The 19,427-nt window shown below is 40.3% G+C and overlaps 3 protein-coding genes across 3 annotated transcripts; all 3 read right to left on the bottom strand.

The window, feature by feature from the left end:
• Positions 1–654: 654 nt before the first annotated feature.
• On the bottom strand, positions 655–1,506 carry percc1 (proline and glutamate rich with coiled coil 1). Its single transcript, XM_026169431.1, has one exon. It carries the CDS (start codon positions 1,504–1,506, stop codon positions 655–657), a length of 852 nt encoding a protein of 283 aa, XP_026025216.1.
• A 3,149-nt stretch (positions 1,507–4,655) lies between these two features.
• Positions 4,656–7,267, bottom strand: LOC113024419 (toll-like receptor 2). The gene has a single exon (XM_026171516.1). The coding sequence runs from the start codon at positions 7,017–7,019 to the stop codon at positions 4,656–4,658; it is 2,364 nt and encodes a 787-aa protein (XP_026027301.1). The 5' UTR covers positions 7,020–7,267.
• A 6,439-nt stretch (positions 7,268–13,706) lies between these two features.
• Positions 13,707–17,404, bottom strand: LOC113024418 (toll-like receptor 2). The gene is made up of 2 exons (XM_026171514.1): positions 17,375–17,404; positions 13,707–16,189 (listed from the first exon to the last, which is right to left on the bottom strand). Exon 2 carries the CDS (start codon positions 16,168–16,170, stop codon positions 13,807–13,809), a length of 2,364 nt encoding a protein of 787 aa, XP_026027299.1. The 5' UTR covers positions 16,171–16,189; positions 17,375–17,404; the 3' UTR covers positions 13,707–13,806.
• Positions 17,405–19,427: the final 2,023 nt, after the last annotated feature.

Here is a 19,427-nt window from a genome sequence, read left to right as displayed (position 1 = left end):
GCGCATTAATGTGAAGGGTTTCACTCCAGGAAACAGCTGCAAAAGAAAAGTTTGTGTTGCTGCCCGTCTGTTTAACCTTGGACAGCTTCTATGTACAATAGAGATACCGTGAGATAAATGATGGGTGTGGTGAGTAGTGTTTTCTTTACACCTGTAACCCAATGCTGTAGCCACACACAGCAGGGATGTTACAGCGTCCTGGAGTGCACCTGTGCAACCATGTGGCAGAACAAGAAGTTAAACTTCTTTTTTTAACAGCTCCATGACTGCATGACCAAAACGATGATGGATTTATTCAGAAAAACTTAATTTTTCAACCCAACACAGCCATATTTGACAAAATCCAAACTGTGAATTAGGGAGTAAATAACAGCAACAAAGAGTCAACACTCATGTTAATGAATCTATTTTATAAAATATCAACAGCAGCTCTACAAAATGTTATGCAACAGAAATAAAGCGTAACAGTTTCACATCCGATTATGTTACAGTAGTAGAGGACACAGTGGGTCCTGGTACATTTTTTTATTAAACTAAATCTCACTCTGCTCAGATGGCAGGTTCTTTGTCTCGACCCTTTCAAACTGCAGAAAACTGTATTTGTAAAAGGATCATAAGTGGAGTCTTTTCAGTCCCAGGCTGAGGGTGGCGTGATCAGTGCTGCATGTTTGTGTTCTCCGTCAGCGTGTGAGTGAGCTCCGGGTTTGGATCCCAGTTTGCCAACAGGTCGCTGAAGTCTGGCTGAGCGCTGTCGAGGGTGTGCATGTCGTGCTGCGCTGGGACGTTATAGTGCATGTGCGCGTTCTCGTCCGTGCGTGTGAGGTCCTGCGAAGGCGAGGCGCCGGTCCTGTGTGCGATGTCAAGCGTGTTACTCAGAGTGACCAGAGGGCAGCTGTGGATCGGCTCGGTCCAGAAACTGAGAGGCAGGTGCCGTTTGATCATCGGTTGGCCTCGGCCCTTGCTCGGGGCCCTGAGGTCAAACAGTTCAGCCAGGGGCCCCAGCCCACTGCTGTTGCCTTTTGCAGCCGCGGCTCTCTGCTCTTCAGGACAGGCCCTGAAGCTGTTCTCCTGCATCTCAGGACTTCCTCTCGCTATTCTCATCAGGTCGTCATAGTAACGCAGACGCCCACTGGTGGTGATGGAGATGGAGTCGCTGTAGATGTCGCACGCCTCTCGGTCACCGGAGCAGCGACCGAAATAGCGCTGCACATCGCGACTGATGACGTCGGCGAACCTCAGCAGCTGCTTGGTCACATCCAGAGCATGGTGAGCGGGGTTTAAGAAAACCTCCTCCAAACCTTCTTCCTCTTCCTCCTGAGCCTCAGATTCTTCGTCCTCCTCGTCTTCATCTGCCTGTCTCTCTTCTTCGTCTTCTCTCTCCTCTGGCTTCTCTGGCAGCGTCTTCTCATAGGCACCGTCCTTACACGGAGAATGCTGAAAAATCATGGGGAAGTAGGCCGGAGTCGGAGCCTGGATGAGAAAGTTCCTGATGACACCTGCAGCCATGTCGGCTTCTAATCCTGGTGAGATGAATGAAGAAAGAGGGACAGTAAGAACTTGATTGGGAATAACAAAAAAAGGATAAAACGCTTATATTGAGTTTCCTTACCTTACCTAGCTGCCAGGTTTAGTGTCTGTCCAAGAATAAAGGTCTGGCCTGGGTCACTGATGGATTTGCTCGATGTGCCCTCCAGGACCGGCCCTGTATATATACCTCCGCACACGCCAGTAGGCGTGTGTGTGACTGGCGTCGGATGAGGCAGCTTCCAGGACAAATATTTGCGCGCGGGATTGGTCAAACACACATTGTTTACTTTATCACTGGGCAACCAGGGAGGGGGGCCGAAGCTAATGGACCCTCTGCTAGGGGATGATGGAGATTTGTTATCCAGACGCGGACACAAACACATCATTGCCTTTTTCCGTCCCTGTTATCAGGCTAGTTAAAGGATAAAAGAGCATGAAATCAAATCACATGCTGTTTTGACTTTTAAAGGGGAACACTTTGAACCCCCATCAGCCCACCACATGCCCCCTACGACAGCAGGCTAACACACAGGCTGGCCAGACACACTCTCCCTAACGAACGACACAGTGTAATATTCTTTAAAGCACCCAAGTAACGCGCCATCGGCCGCTGGTTGACTTGGAGGGTAAAACAGAGAAAATCAGAGTGCCCTCAAGGAATAAACTGATAAGCAGGTTAGCTGTTAGCATCTCATGGTATAAAACCACTCAACCAATTAAAGCTGACAGGGAGGAGATACTTTATCATTTATTGTCAATATACAAAAACTACAAACTCTACGGTGTTGCACCATCTTTCTATGATTTACAACTTCCCTGGTTTGTGTCGGGATTTGGCCTCCTGAGCTTATTCATTCAAAAAGATCTTAAAATAGATATTCAGATACCAGATGTCATATCACATAGTTTTAAAGTAACGTTTTAAAGACCTGCACCACCAATTGTGAAGTCCATAAAATGCCGTTCAGCCTCTCGGTTTGACATAGACCTAAAATAATGGCCACAAAGACAAAAGTAGGTTTGTTTTCAGTGCTGTTTTTCCAAAAAGCTACCAACATAAACCCATGTGCTTTTCTAACTTAAAACTTAACTCATGAATCATTAGTTCCCCAGACATGGATTAAGGCTAGTCTTGGACTAAAAGCTTTAATCAGTGGAGATTGTTACTGATTATTGACTTAGGCTTAGTCTGTGTCTATGAACCAGGCTGGTACTGCTTCAGAACAAGACTCCTTTAAAAACACAAAGAGAAAAACAAAGACAACAAAAATTAAGTTTTGCAATATGCTCTAAGTTGGTACTTACAGATAAAGTTTAAACTGAAACTTGAATTTTTGAAATCAAAAAGGAAATACACTCTTCACAGAAAACTGCACAATAATTGCAGTTGTCTCACAGATTAAGGCCAATTTGACCTGGTTTGCACTGTAACATTGTATATACGTGTCTTGCTTCTGTTTATATGTGCATGTAGAGCATTATTTAATGTGTGTGTGTGTGTTATCAGGAAACCCTGACTCCCCTGGTCTGCCTGTCATCAGTATCCAGGCTTCTGTGTTGATTTTAGGGCTAAAGATCAATAGCAGCAATATGTCAGCTCTCAAGAGGCTGACAAAGAATTACACACGCTTTTAGGCACACAAGCACATAGACACGCAAAACAAACACAGTAACTTTGTGATTTGTCTAACATGTTATATTCATTATAAAAAGCACACATGCAAACTAAAGATTTTAGACCACTTTCTATGACATACATACAATAGATGTTTGTACAAGATAAATGGCAATTATCGTCAGTTGTCATTCTTTAATATTTAGTTATGATAAATAAAAATGAAGTCATCATAAAATCTTTACTTGCTTATACGTATGGCCTTTGGTAACAAACTCAAAAGCTACAGGTGTTCATGTAAAAAGGAAATTTAAAGAAGTTCAGTAGTAATGTTTTTAAAAAGTTATTATTTTTCCATTTTTAATTAATAGATGTTAGAAACATGCAAACCTTTGATAAAACGGTGAATTAAGAATGACTGGGACGTGATGTCATATCCTGTCCACTGTTTCTCCTCTGTGCACCCCGTTTTACCTGTGTTATTTTAAAATTAACTAAATAAAATAAAAAAATATTATACATATCTTTGCTGTTAATTGAAGGGAGAAAATGAACAGAATGGAATAATTTTAAAAATGTGATTACATTTTAATAAAAGTTCTTTTTAATCTCAAAGACATGAATTAAAATTACATCAAATATCAAAATAAATCTTTTTCTTTGAAAATACTTGTTTATCACACTCTGAAAACTATATTTGAGCAAAGTCAGGGACATTTTTCCCTTTCATATTTACAAAAATATAAGACTGACTGTACATTGAACACTTAGACACAGAGATGAGATTGTCCTATAACAGGGAGGAGAATTTGGGCAAAATTGTTATAGAATAATGTTGTGGGCTTTGTGAGTTTGTTTCTGTAACAGTTTAATAAATCGTCTTTCAGATAAAATCAAAAAATCATTGAAAATCTGCCTCTTTTTGTTTTTAAAACTTTACTACCTTCAAACTGAATAGTAGGAATGACCTGTATAAAACAATTATGACCAGTAAAAGACTACTGACTATCTCACTTTACTTATTATGTAAACCTACATGTGTATATCCATGTATGTACATGGTTTGTGTGCATACATTCATATAGAAAATAAATCTACTGTTATAAAATATAGAGAAAAGCATATTTGCAGGAAGAATTTACATTTCATTTCAAACACAATTGGCACAATAACTGGATGAAATTAAATCAGAGGATTTCAGAAATGCAAATGCAGGTATTTTTTTAAACTGCAACATTATAAGTATACAATCTCCTGTCCTGTAACTTAAAAGGAATTAAATTGAAGTGAGTCAGCTGAGAAAATGGAATTATTAAAAAAGATTTACTAAATTACATTCGACTTAAAAAAAATTAGATCATAACTTTTCATATTAATTTTGTTAAAATAAGATACTAAAAGATAAAAGTAGTATGTTACACTGTATTCATAGCATAAAATCACTGACATTGTAGCACTCAGAAAACATAATTTGAATGTACATTCATTTTAATATTTCTAACTATAAATGCTTTTATAGATTGTTTGTATCGTCAATTTCAGGTGTTTCGATCGCTGTTCTCAGACTTTGCCAGAACGCTGGGATCTGATCTTCATCATCAGGCCACTCCAGGTACGTCCTGGAGTTCATCACTTTCCGCAGCCTGATGAACTTTTTGGGGATGTTATTTTTGTCAATGGGCTCCAGTAGAATCAGCACAACTGCGTCATCGTTTTGATCAAACAATCTAAAATGGGTGTAGTCAAGCTCGTACTTGCACCACTCGCTTCTGACAAAGTTCTGGGAGAGGACGAAGAGCGTTCTGTGACTCTTCTCTATAGCGTCCATGATGTTGTCTACAATCCATCCTCCGGGAACAAAGTCTCTCTTGTGGAGGCAGAGTCGGAGGGGCGGTTCCGACTGCTCCAGGGCCGGGATCAGATGCGCCTCCACCCAGCCGGAGTCCATTTCACTGTAGGACACAAAGGCATCGTACTGGAGCACTCCCTTCTTCAACTTTGGCTTTCTCTTTGCTTTTAGCCATGCCCAGGTCATCTTCATGTACCACACAACGCTGAACTTATAACACAGACCTGCAATGAGCACACACAGCACCAGGATGCCTAAGCAGAGCAAAGAAATCGCTAAAGCTGTGTGGCACTCAAACACTGACAGCTTCACGTCTGACACTCTCTCCCCCCTCACTGCATCGGGAGAGTCACAGATGTAAGACTTTAAGTCATGTCTAACTACAGTTTTGTGGTTCATCAAGTCATTTGTCACGAAACCTACAAAGTCACATGAACAGACGTAAGGGTTGCCAGCAGCTTCCAGGACCCTCAGGCTCTGGTAATCATGCAGGTTTTTACTGCTGAATTTGGCCAAGTTGTTGTCTTGAATGGAGAGAACTGCGAGGCTGACATATAAATGCCCATCTGGGAGATTTCCAAGCTTGTTGCCAGAGATGTACAGCTCTTTGAGAAGCGGCAACTCAATGCTAAAGACAGTCAGTTTATTTCTGGATAAATCAAGGATCTGTAGGCTCTGTGGTAGGCAGGATGTCACCTCAGGAAGAGAAGTTGACGAAAGGTTTAAGAACTTGAGACTTGCTGGCCAGGAACAAGTCGAAGGCATGCTGTCAAATGAGTTTCTACTCATGTCGAGGTTTTCCAGCTTTTCTAGTCTAGTGAAGAGTTTGCTGTTGATTAAAAACAAACGATTTCTGCTGATGTTGAGTGTGTGGAGATTTAGAAGGACATCCTCCTTTCCATAACACATCATTTCCATATGTGCCAAATCTCCGATTATGTTGTCACTGATGTCCAAAACCTCCAGGTTTGTGAAATGAATAATGGATTGACAAGGAATGGCAAACAACATAGTGTTTATCATAGATGTCCTTCTTACTGGTTTCATCATACTGTTTAAGAAATTCAGGGCAGGAAATCTGTAGAATGAATGAATATCAATGTTTTTGAAGACGATGACATCCAAGCTGTTTAGGCTTATGTGATGCAGACGGACTTCCTCTTCATTTTTGAAGATGTGAGAATCTTCAATGGCAAAAAAAGTCAGATCAGAGCCCGACAAAATATTCACAAGTTGTACACAAGCTGACACAGACATGTTCACATTTTTGAAACTAAGACCTGTAGCACCACGCTCGATGGCCACGTGAAGTGGGAACATTTGCAAACTTTTGTTAAACTGTGTGTCAGTGAATGTCACTGTTGTGTTTGGATGAACAACGTCTAACAATATAGCTCGTACTACTGCTAAATCTCTGTGAAATACTCCATTGAGACTAAGTGTTACATGGCTAATGGGTCCAATTTGTCTCAGACTCCCTCTGTTAAACACTTGCAGATGATTTCCTTCAAAAACAAGTTCCTCAAGACCAAAAAGGCCAGAAAAATCCCTTTTACTGACAGACTGAAGGAAAGGTCCTCCAAAATGGAGGGTCTTCAAGCTCCTCAGTGGCAGGAAAAGGTTTCCCTGACCAAGTGTTGAATATTTGTTTCCCAAAAGATTCAAGTAGTGGAGAGAAGTCAGGTTCTGAAACCAACCAGAAGACAAAGTCTCCAACTGGTTTGAGGACAAGTCCAGTTTCTCCAAATGAGTCAGTGGGTGAAATGCGTCTTCATGGATGGTTTTGATCCTGTTGTTATTCACGAACAAAGCCCTCAAAGCGGCATATGAAAGAAAGTCATCTTTCATTATCGTCTCCAGTGCGTTTAAAGAGAGATCGAGCTCAGTGATGAGTTTTGAAGCGGCTGCAGGGACTTCTCGAAGGTTTTGGCTCGAGCAGTCGCAGGATGTTTGTTCACAGTGGTGACACTGTTGACTGGTGAGCGACGAGCACTGAGATACTAACAGGACAAACACGAGAAACTTCATGACTTTTTCTCCTGAGTGCCTGCAAAACACAAACACAAAATCAAACTCAGAGCTTTTCTTTCAGGTGGGGAAATTACAGTTTGACCCACTGGCAGCAGTCGAGTGATCATTAAGAAAGACGCGTCTGCAGAAAAGACATCAGGGACCACAAACGTCTGAACCAAATTCACACAAACACAAATTCTTACTTTTCAGAGGAATAAAAGAACAGTATTATATACGCGTATGCCAGTAAATCATCACAATAACACAATGTACACAATATAATCTACAATCTTTAAATAATTGTCTAATAGTTGACACTTGACTTGCTTTTCATAGTGTGGAATTTGTCTTGATTGTTATAGAGTTCAGAATGTTTCACTGAAGTAGCAAAATCATGTGTGTCTTTAATTGCATATAAACAAAGAATTTAAAAATGGAATTGGAAAATGTTCTTGAAAATGCATTCAAATTTAATGTTACTGATGTTATATTTAGTTTTTCAACATATCATTAAAACATAATAAATTCTCTGGTCAAAAAAACAAGCTTAACAGCTTTATGCCTGCACAGAACAAAATAATGAGAAAATACCTTCATAAATGTCCCGTCTTGGTCACAGTTGAAATGTCTTACACTTCTTCTGAACATTCAGAACAACTTCTGAAGTGTCCTGTGCCACTTCTATTGGTTGTGGCTTAACTATTTCCCCATGTCTGGCATACATCCTGCCATATTAGGAAGTGGTGATACAGAAACAGAGTGGCAGTTTGTCTGCAGGGCTTTGGGATAAGAATAGGATAAATGGTTTCTCTGGTTTTACTGTTCAGTTGTCTGTAGAAAGCTTCCTCTATATGTTATTTGAATAAAATACATGTGCCTTCAAACGCCCAACAAAAATGTTTTTTGTTAAATATTCAAAAAGTAAAGCAAAAAAAAAGAAAAGGTGCATTTAAGTTTAAATCCTAAAAGATTAATTCCATGCCGTGTGAGAATGGGTGTGTACGCTATTGAAGAGTGTGGCTGTACTTGTCTGCACTTTTTTTGTCTGACTGGAGGAAAAAACAAAACAAGAAACTCCCTCCGTTGAACGGTTACAGTTATTTGACGGTCGCATTTGTGCTGCAATTAACTGCTTTCAGTTTGTGACGTTAGCTGAGTGAATGCTGACCCCAGCCTAGCAGTCAAGCTTTGCACTTCAACAGGTAGCAAAAGCAGGGATGAGCAGTCACACTGCAGGCTCCTTTTCTGCCTGTTTGTGTGTCTAAAGTAGAATCACTCAAAAGTGTCTTTGTGCTGGTTTTCATCTTTTCTTTGTGCTGTGAGCTTTGTTTTCACACCTAAATACTGAGAGAAAGATCATATGTTTGCCGTCATTAGCGCAGGGATTTGTGTTGGTGTGTAGGACTGCAACCTCGAGATTTATAATGTTAAATGCTCATTATGAGACAGTGTGGTTGAGGTTATTTTACAGAGTAACATGAAAGTAATGTAATGAGTAGAATAACTAATTACTTTCTCCTGGGAGTTATTAAGCAATGTACTTTATTACTCTGGCGGAGGTGCGGTCTATGGCTTCACTGCAGGGGAAACCAAATATCAACTCTGTTAATTATAATAAAAAGCTTTGTACGAGCATGCTGTGTAGTGATGGCCCGCTTGAAGCTGACGCTCCGGAGCGTGTGTCGAAAAAAACAACACACTGGTTCAGAAGCACTGTGTCGAGGCTTGCTTCGTTTGGCAAAAGTCACGTGACCAGTGACGTCCGAAGCTTCATTACGCACGTAACTGCTTCGGTACCTGATTCAAACGGATATATGGAAGTGAATCATCCACGGGATTCGTGGAGTGTGTTGATGGTGACAGATAGCGACGAGGTGATCATTCCACTGACAGATATGGAGCCAGCGAGGAAGAGAGGACGTTCTGGCGTGTGGGAATATTTTGAGTTGATTTTGCTCAATTCATTTTATCTGCCGAAGTGAAAAACTTGAAATGTCCAAAATCATGTTTTCATAATGTAAATATCATTACAGCATATGACTTTAGGAACACTTCCATGTGAATTAAAGCTAATGAAGACTACAAAAATGTATTTGGCACTATACGTACATTACATTGCTACAGTTTAGAAAATCATTTTGTTTATTGTTTTTAGGTGATAGTCTGCAGGACCCAGGAATACCTGCATATCTACCAGCTTGCAGTGTGGTTCCTGCACTCCACAGCCTCTTCTGTTCCATGCAAGTGGATTTTCTCCAGGGCAGGAGAAACTATTTCTAAGAAAAGAAACAGACTCAGCCAGCGCACAGTAACACTAATCCTCTTTTTAAATGTAAATAACAAAAGGGCTACCTTACATTGATCATGTTTTTACTTTGCAAGTTCTTGATTAGGGGTGGGTTTTGATTATCGCCTTTCTGATTACAATCCATGCTAAATTGAATAAAGTGATATTGATTCATTAAAATCCCGTGTCGATTTGTAAATTAACGTTATTATGCCTGAAACGCCAGCATCTCAGGTTAAACCTCACAAAATGTCGTCAAACACCATGCAGCTAAAACAGTAACTGCGAGCAGGTTTACGGATTCTGCATACAAACGTAAACACAGAGCGCGGACCCGACGCATCAGAATCAGATTTTGGTGCGTCGTCGGGTCCGCGCTGTGTTTGCCTCTTTTTTTTTCGCTGGCTTCTGCAGCTGCAGGTTTCATAACTCTCTGTTTACATCTCTAATTAAGTCTCACATGTGTCAGCTTTCTTTTAATAGACACGAAATTATGGATATATACTGTTAAATGATCAGAATTGTAATATTTCTGACTGAGGCAAAACTTTCCAGATTCCAATCAAATTGAATCGGATCCTGTATCGAATCAAAAATGATTCTACAAATCAGTGACGATGCAGCCGTACTCAGCCCCCTAAGCATTTTCCCTTTCCAGTTCACAATCAATCCCACCCCTAGGTCAAAAATATGTATAGGACAATTGGCCTAATCTAATATTTTGTATGAACCTGTCCAGCTGTCCAGTGATTAAACGACAAGTAGATGGAGGCAGGACTTCACAGCAGGGGCATACTCCATAATGTGCTGTGCATTATCATATGTATATTATATATATTGCTCACTTATTGTATTTACCAACATCAAGGAGTTATGAGCAAAGAAAGGCCACACCATAGTGCATGTTTAAATAGGGAAAGTTTATTGATCAAAATGTATTACGCAAATACGCATTGCATTTTTTTCAGCCCCCCAATCGAGAAAACAAAACCAATTACATGTTCAAAGCAACGGAACGGTGGCCCAATATCAGAGAGAACTCCACTCTTGAGTGAGCAGTGATAATTGAGCAGTCCGTTTTATTTTGCAGATTCAAGCTGCTCTTCAAAATTTTCACCACCAGATGTCACCGGAGAGGACTGTGTTGAAAAGCTTCGAGTAATGAACCGTTTTTCAATACAAGCTTCAGTGCTTCGGAAAGCTTCATTTGGCCATCACTAATGCTGTGTCATGATAGGCTGTGTGGCAGGCAGGAAAAAAGGACCTGAAATGCAGGACTCTCAAAGACGGGACTGGAACTCAAAATGCAGCTTTACTGCTGGAAAAATCTCCTCATAAATAAAACTCACAAAAATAACACAAAGCTCTGAACAGAGAAACTAAACAGTAGTGATGTGTCCTGTGTGTCGAAGCTTCGAATCGTGCGTCGGGTAATCGCGGGGGCGTTTTTCTGAAGCGCGTATCGAGGCTTGCTTTGATTACGTATGCAGTGACGTTCGAGGCCTCGCGGGCAGTCCGTACCACGTGACTGATTCAGGGACTGGTTCATCGGTTCGCGCCAGATTCGAAATAACATGGGCAGGAAAACAGCTGATTCCCCATCACACCGTGTTGTGGAATTGGATTACGTACGTGCTACATAGTTACTTGTGCATTTCTTCTTCGATGGAACCAGCAAGGAAGAGATGTTTTTTTTTTTATTTTGTCTCTCCTAATAAAGTATGCACACAGTAATAAATATCACAAATGATAAACACCAAAATATAAATAAACAACACTACACATCCTATAATCTGATTTCTGTCTTTTAGTTTATTAAAAAGTGAAGCACCAAACACTAGTTTGTGTCATTATCCAAATGTACATAAGGTTTACACATCATTATAATCAAAGAGCCCGCTTCACTTGAATTGTCCACTTGATGGCGCAGTAGAGCAAATGAATCATCACAATGCTTCGAACCATGAGTCGACCAATTGGATGGAAAGCTTCAGTTCATCATGAGGCTTCATCTCACCATCACTACTAAACAGGAGTACAAGACAAACACACAGCTTACTGAGGGTAGGAAACATTAACGACGCAACAGAGAACAAAGGAAAACACAGGGCTTATATACACAGTGGAGTAATCAGGGAATAGGAAACAGGAGGGAGACACAGCTGGGAGAAATTAGGGCTAACGAGACAGGGGGAAGTAAACCTGAATACACTGACATAGGACTGAGACTAACAAAATAAAACAGGAAACGAGAAACAAATCACAAAGACGCAAACTTGACACTGAACTAAACCTAGAAGAATAATCAAAACAGCACAGCTAAAGAATCAAACCATAAATCATAATACAGAAAAATACCAAAACACAAGAAACTGAAAATGCCGTGACATGTTGAGTGTGTTAGGTAGTGACTGGGGTGGCTATTGTTACTTTTTAAGAAAAGTCTGGTGTATAATATGTGTAATAATTACTTTTTTGAGTAACAACCCCAACATTGATCACAACAAAAGAGGAAATATATGCAGCATGCAATTCATTTGCATTACTGTAATGCCTGTGATACTCTGCTTAGCATGTTAAAGTGATGGTGGTCACTCTTGAAGTGGAGCCAATGAGAATGCGATGAAGGTCCATACGAGAATCGATAAGAAATTGAATCGATAATTGATGTTAATAATGGAATTGGAATCGCTAAATTCTGTGATTCAGCTAAATCAGCTAAATTGAGAACATATATTCTGCCACCTGGCTGGCCTGCAGGGTTGCTCCACCTATGCCCAGCCAGCCCCCAGGACTGCTCTACCTCGGCTGCTAAGATTCCCTCACAGGTGGCATAATCCACCCATCTTTGTCTCCCTTTGGTGCTGGATTTTCCTTCATGGAAAAAAAAAGACAAAACACTCGTTCTTAACTTTTGTTTTGACTGTGAAAGTGTACGCAGGGACCAAGTATGCTTTACCTCTCCTCACAACTGCTTTTGAACTGCTTCAAGGTGAGACTATCTTTACTAAACTGGAAGTCTGTAACACTTATCATCACCTGGTCAGAATTAAGGTAGGAGACGAATGGAGAACAACATTCAACACCCTTTTGGACATTTTGAGTATCTGGTTATGCCAATTTGTTTGACCAATGCCCCTGCAGTGTTTCAGGCCCCGATCAACGATGTGCTACGAGATTTCAATAATCACTTTGTGTTTGTGTATCTAGATGATATCCTGATCTTTTCTAAGTCTCTCCAGGAGCACTAGAAACATGTGCGTCTGGTCCTCCAGCTCCTCTCGAAAAACTGTTCCTATATGACAGGAGAAAAATGTGTTTCTGTTAGTGCTGTCAGCGTTAATCTTGTTTAAATTATGTTAATGCCATAACCGCATTAATGCGGTAAATCTCCGTTAGCAAGTTAACGGAGATTCACCCCGTGCGTGGGGCTGCGCGGCGTCAACGCGTTAGAACCGCGATAATTCGCTAACGGAGATTTGCTGCGTTAAAGCGGTTATGGCATTAACATCATTTTAACGGGATTAATGCTGACAGCACTAGTTTCTGTGTCTCTTTTGGGATTCATTGTGGGAAGAGAGCAACTGCAAGCAGACCCTGTAAAAGTAAAGGCCGTGGTCGACTGGCCCGTACCCTCAGACAGGAGACATCTGAAAAGGTTTCTGGGTTTTACAAGCTTCTATTAGAGGTTTATTCGTGGTTTCAATGGAGTTGCGTCGCTACTAATCAGTTTAACCTCTCACAAGCACCCTTTTCAGTGGAACTCTGCAGACAGATTCAGACAGCTCTCCACTACATCCACATTCTCACTCAACCTGACTGAAGTAAACAGTTCCTAGTGGAAGAGGACACCTCAGATTCAGGTGTGGGAGCAGTCCTCACCCAACAAGACATGGAAATATTCGTCCATGTGGTTTTTTTCCCCCTCATTACCTCTTGCCTGCAGAGAGAAACTACAACTTTGGAGGTTTCATAGTCTGGACCAATCACAAGACTCTCGCATATACTAATGGACAGACTGAGCATGCTAACAAAGAGGTGGAAGTTGCTTTGGTGCATCATCTCTTCTAGGAAATTAAAGAGGAGTAGAAAACAAAAAAAAGGAAAAAACTGAGCAATTCCAGACAGGATTATATTTTCTTTTAAACAAAATTTAATACAGATGGATAAGTGAGTACTTTATTGCACCAACCCAAATTGTGTACAAAGAGCTAAACTTTTTATTCAGTCATCAAATTCCTTTTTTAGCACATTTATATGGCGAGTCAAACAGGAGGACTTTCAAATATTTTTAGAATTGCAAATTCAGATTAACAAAATCTCCAAAATTACTGTTTTAATGGTTAATTGTAGGGATTAATTGAAGAAAGTAAATATTTAAAAAAAATTATATAAATTTTATTATATTTGCTTATAATAATACCTGCTTTCAGAGTAAAGTTGGGGACATTTTAGCTTTTAGAAAATGTCAATATAAAAGTGAGTGTATATTCAAAATGTGAAATATAAGTGCTTTTATAGATTGTTTGTATCGTCAATTTCAGGTGTTTCGATCGCTGTTCTCAGACTTTGCCAGAACGCTGGGATCTGATCTTCATCATCAGGCCACTCCAGGTACGTCCTGGAGTTCATCACTTTCCGCAGCCTGATGAACTTTTTGGGGATGTTATTTTTGTCAATGGGCTCCAGTAGAATCAGCACAACTGCGTCATCGTTTTGATCAAACAATCTAAAATGGGTGTAGTCAAGCTCGTACTTGCACCACTCGCTTCTGACAAAGTTCTGGGAGAGGACGAAGAGCGTTCTGTGACTCTTCTCTATAGCGTCCATGATGTTGTCTACAATCCATCCTCCGGGAACAAAGTCTCTCTTGTGGAGGCAGAGTCGGAGGGGCGGTTCCGACTGCTCCAGGGCCGGGATCAGATGCGCCTCCACCCAGCCGGAGTCCATTTCACTGTAGGACACAAAGGCATCGTACTGGAGCACTCCCTTCTTCAACTTTGGCTTTCTCTTTGCTTTTAGCCATGCCCAGGTCATCTTCATGTACCACACAACGCTGAACTTATAACACAGACCTGCAATGAGCACACACAGCACCAGGATGCCTAAGCAGAGCAAAGAAATCGCTAAAGCTGTGTGGCACTCAAACACTGACAGCTTCACGTCTGACACTCTCTCCCCCCTCACTGCATCGGGAGAGTCACAGATGTAAGACTTTAAGTCATGTCTAACTACAGTTTTGTGGTTCATCAAGTCATTTGTCACGAAACCTACAAAGTCACATGAACAGACGTAAGGGTTGCCAGCAGCTTCCAGGACCCTCAGGCTCTGGTAATCATGCAGGTTTTTACTGCTGAATTTGGCCAAGTTGTTGTCTTGAATGGAGAGAACTGCGAGGCTGACATATAAATGCCCATCTGGGAGATTTCCAAGCTTGTTGCCAGAGATGTACAGCTCTTTGAGAAGCGGCAACTCAATGCTAAAGACAGTCAGTTTATTTCTGGATAAATCAAGGATCTGTAGGCTCTGTGGTAGGCAGGATGTCACCTCAGGAAGAGAAGTTGACGAAAGGTTTAAGAACTTGAGACTTGCTGGCCAGGAACAAGTCGAAGGCATGCTGTCAAATGAGTTTCTACTCATGTCGAGGTTTTCCAGCTTTTCTAGTCTAGTGAAGAGTTTGCTGTTGATTAAAAACAAACGATTTCTGCTGATGTTGAGTGTGTGGAGATTTAGAAGGACATCCTCCTTTCCATAACACATCATTTCCATAAATGCACGATCTGCGACTGTGTTGTCACTGATGTCCAAAAACTCCAGGTTTGTGAAATGAATAGTGGATTGGCAGGGAATGACAAACACCTTGGAGTTTATCACAGATGCCCTTCTTACTACAGTCAGCATATTTTGCATAAAACTGAGTTCAGGAACACGGTAGAACCAAACAATATCAATGTTTCTGAGAAAAATGACCTCCAAGCCTTTCAGGTTTATGTCAACAAGAAAGACTTCCTCTTCATCTTCAAAGAACTGAGAATCTTCAATGGCAAAAAAAGTCAGATCAGAGCCCGACAAAATATTCACAAGTTGTACACAAGCTGACACAGACATGTTCACATTTTTAAAACTAAGACCTGTAGCACCACGCTCGATGGCCACGTGAAGTGGGAACATTTGCAAACTATTTTCAAACTGTGTGTCAGTGAATGTCACTGTTGTGTTTGGATGAACAACGTCTAACAATATAGCTCGTACTACTGCTAAATCTCTGTGAAATACTCCACTGAGACTAAGTGTTACATGGCTAATGGGTCCAATTTGTCTCAGACTCCCTCTGTTAAACACTTGCAGATGATTTCCTTCAAAAACAAGTTCCTCAAGACCAAAAAGGCCAGAAAAATCCCTTTTACTGACAGACTGAAGGAAAGGTCCTCCAAAATGGAGGGTCTTCAAGCTCCTCAGTGGCAGGAAAAGGTTTCCCTGACCAAGTGTTGAATATTTGTTTCCCAAAAGATTCAAGTAGTGGAGAGAAGTCAGGTTCTGAAACCAACCAGAAGACAAAGTCTCCAACTGGTTTGAGGACAAGTCCAGTTTCTCCAAATGAGTCAGTGGGTGAAATGCGTCTTCATGGATGGTTTTGATCCTGTTGTTATTCACGAACAAAGCCCTCAAAGCGGCATATGAAAGAAAGTCATCTTTCATTATCGTCTCCAGTGCGTTTAAAGAGAGATCGAGCTCAGTGATGAGTTTTGAAGCGGCTGCAGGGACTTCTCGAAGGTTTTGGCTCGAGCAGTCGCAGGATGTTTGTTCACAGTGGTGACACTGTTGACTGGTGAGCGCCGAGCACTGAGATACTAACAGGACAAACACGAGAAACTTCATGACTTTTTCTCCTGAGTGCCTGCAAAACACAAACACAAAATCAAACTCAGAGCTTTTCTTTCAGGTGCTGGTGTGACACAATGTAATAATGAAACAGCCATGCTAACAGCTTTGGAGCACAGCTGGAGGCTTCGTGCTAATGTCATAAAGTAATGTGGTGGGGAAATGGTGCTAATGTCATATCAGGCTTGTTTTCAACACTTTAAGAAGTGGTGGAATATGAGATTCACATCATACATGTGTTCTGTTGACATCTGTAGCACTCTGTGATGCTGTCATATCAAAATCTCTGAGGAATGTTTACAGTCTCTACAAAATCTTTAATCTGTGCATTTAAAAAAGAAAAGAAAAGAATGGAATTGGTAAATATTCTTGAAAATGAATTTAATCTTAAGTTTTTTTTGATATTTTTATTTGTTTGTCATTGCATCGTTTAAACTTATTTAGAGGTGGCAAAAGTACAGACTTTCTTTACTTAAGTAGAAGTACTGATACAGGTGTTAAAACATACTCCAGTAAAAGTTAAAGTACTGAAGCAACGTTTTTACTCAAAAGTGAAAATGCACAGTAAAACTAAAAAGTAGCTCCTTTAAGGACAATTCTACGAGCCATTTTCTTTGTTTTGCTATATTAATATATTTAAAAAATAATATGAATACATGAGCATACAAATGTTATTCAAATCTAAATTGTAATTGTAGTGGATGTACTCAGCTTGAATCTGTTATCTAGGACAGACGCAGTGAAAATAACTATTTTCTGTTCCCTACATTGTAGAGGCTGACTTTGCTTCCACACCTAAACAGTAAAGTGAGCACAGTCAAGGGTTACAGTGGGATTCAGCAGATGGGGGAACACTAAGATCTGTGTAGTTGATCAGCACAGGGAAAAGAATCACAACTCACAATAATTTCTAATATGAGCTTCGGAGAAGTTTCTTTATATACAGGCTGTGATCAGCAGCCCTTCTGCTCTTTGTGGAGTCACACAAGTGAATTCAACAAGATGTCAACAGATGTTTCACAGATGTCTTTGCTTAGCTCCATTTCCTACACTGACACTATACACTTTATACCTATTTTAATACTAGACGGTTGATATAAAGTCAGAATTCAATGAATGTATCTAAGCATAATCAGCTTAAATGCAAATTGATCTCTGCGACACTAGATTTGCAGTTTATCAAGCGTCACTGAGTCCTTACCTTTAAACCTAACCTCTCCTGTCCTGTCCTCTTACATCTTTCTCCATCTCTGAGTGAAGTTTGCTCTTTTTCTTTTCTCTGCCTGTAAAATACAGCAGCTGGACCTTTAGCTAGCAACACACAGTGAGACAAACTGAACACAGACAGTTTGTGTGTTTGCTGATGTTTGTTGAACTGATAGAAATGTTGCACTTCTGCCACTTAAAAAAAACCCTCGTTCCCCTTTTTCTTCCTCGCTAGCTATTTTTTGACTTCGTTACTTCCCACCTCTTAAATTAACTGATCTAAAAACAGGTTTAATCGGGTTTAGAAGAGAAATGAAGAAAAATAACTCAATAAATCTTGCTGTGTTCCTCACAGGTGAAATGTCCCGTCCTCCTTCTGCACAGCCAGGATATTGACTGCTTTGTAAGGGCCCTCCACTACTTCTGTTTGCCTAAATTATGTCTTCATGCCTCACACTGGTCCATATTCAGAAGTAGAGACAGAGAAATAGAGTGACAGTTTCCCTGCAGGGATTAGAGATAAGAAGAACAGAAGCTCGGTCTTAGTTTCTCTGGTGTCTCATTTCTTTCATATATTTTGTCGAGCATTTGAATAAAATGTGTTTATGTTCAAGTGCACAAGAAAAATGACAATTGTTAAATATTCAAAAAACATAAAGGGAAGAAAAAGACAAAAGGTGCAGTTAGGCTTAGGTCATAAAGACTTGACTCCATCCTGTGTGAGAATGAGCCTGAAAGAGTGTGACTGTAGCACTTGTTCATTGTGTTAGATTGAGGGACTAAAGTTAAATAAACCGCAAGTAATCCAAAATGAATCTGTGTCAGCGCCAGCTTTCAGCCAACCTCAGCCCTCCTGTGATCAAATAAAGAAAATGAATTTTATAATCACACTAACAATCAGCATTCATTGTTGTTTGTTAGTGTTTGTTCACTTGCTGAAGCTTTAAAAATAGTTCTGTAACAGTAATATCAATATGGACTTGGGAAGTTGCTTACTTTGACCAAGATTGCAACATTTTAAGAGCAAAGAATCTGACACGTGTCAGCATTTAGACAACGGGAAATTCAAGTTCTACTTTTTTTCTGCATGATGGGAAAGTTTTAATGTGGACTTCCACAAAAATTTGTTGTGGTCAGTAAAAGCAGAGCACTGCTGCGGAAAGATGCTGTTAGGGAAATACAGCTTCATCCACAAAAACTGCTTATTAACCTTTATAACGGTTTGACTGAACTGCACTTAAACTCTGCTGCTATGTTTTAGGTGTGGTACGTCTTTCCAGATGTGCAAGATGTCAATTCCATATGCATTGATGCATCCACATAGCGTCAGAGATGCAGAGTTTTGCACTGGGAATAATAAGAAGCTGGATAGTCTCTCATCTTCAGTGGAGAGGGCAGAGGATCCAAGTTTTTCAAAAAGAATTGCAAATGTTGTTTTGTCTTGCGTCAGAAAAGTTTTCCAATTTGCCTCAGTTCATATTAATTAAAAATAAAAACAAAATAATGGTTTGTGGCATTTGCAGATCACTGCATTCTGCTTATATTTACATTTTACATGCTTTTCAGCTACTGGAGACAAACTGAAGGCAGAGACTCACAACCAGTAAGCAGCTGACGGTAGCTTGCACCAAAGGTTTGTTTGTTTTTCAAAAACTCTATTCTGAATACATGTACTGACATACAAAAATAAAATTGCCATAACTTGACCTCATGTTGCCTGCTTCTTTTCTTGTGTGTCTGTGGATGTAAAACAGTAACACACTTTCTGCTCTGTGTGTTTTTAATTGCAAATAAATGCAATATGTTTTCATTTTAAAATGCAGTGCAAAAAACTTCTGCTTTAAATCTTTTTTTCTTTTTTTTTGGCAAAAAGCTTTTTTTTTTTTGCCTGTTGTGGAAGTTTTCCATTTAAATAAAGCCTGCAGACGAGCGGTGAGCGGTAGCTAACATTCTTTAATCAAAACACACAAAGAACAGACAAGCAAGCTTGATGAAGTCCCTGCATGACCGCGGGACAGACGGTCAGCAGAGTCTCCCTGAGCCTAGCA

The sequence above is a fragment of the Astatotilapia calliptera genome, chromosome 6, assembly GCF_900246225.1.
Source record: "Astatotilapia calliptera chromosome 6, fAstCal1.2, whole genome shotgun sequence".
Lineage (NCBI taxonomy): Eukaryota > Metazoa > Chordata > Actinopteri > Cichliformes > Cichlidae > Astatotilapia > Astatotilapia calliptera.
This window is presented reverse-complemented; position numbering and strand designations above follow the sequence as displayed.

Bases quoted from the DNA above. Each gene is read 5' to 3' on its own strand.
- percc1 (XM_026169431.1), bottom strand. From the start codon at position 1,506: ATGGCTGCAGGTGTCATCAGGAACTTTCTCATCCAGGCTCCGACTCCG.
- LOC113024419 (XM_026171516.1), bottom strand. From the start codon at position 7,019: ATGAAGTTTCTCGTGTTTGTCCTGTTAGTATCTCAGTGCTCGTCGCTC.
- LOC113024418 (XM_026171514.1), bottom strand. From the start codon at position 16,170: ATGAAGTTTCTCGTGTTTGTCCTGTTAGTATCTCAGTGCTCGGCGCTC.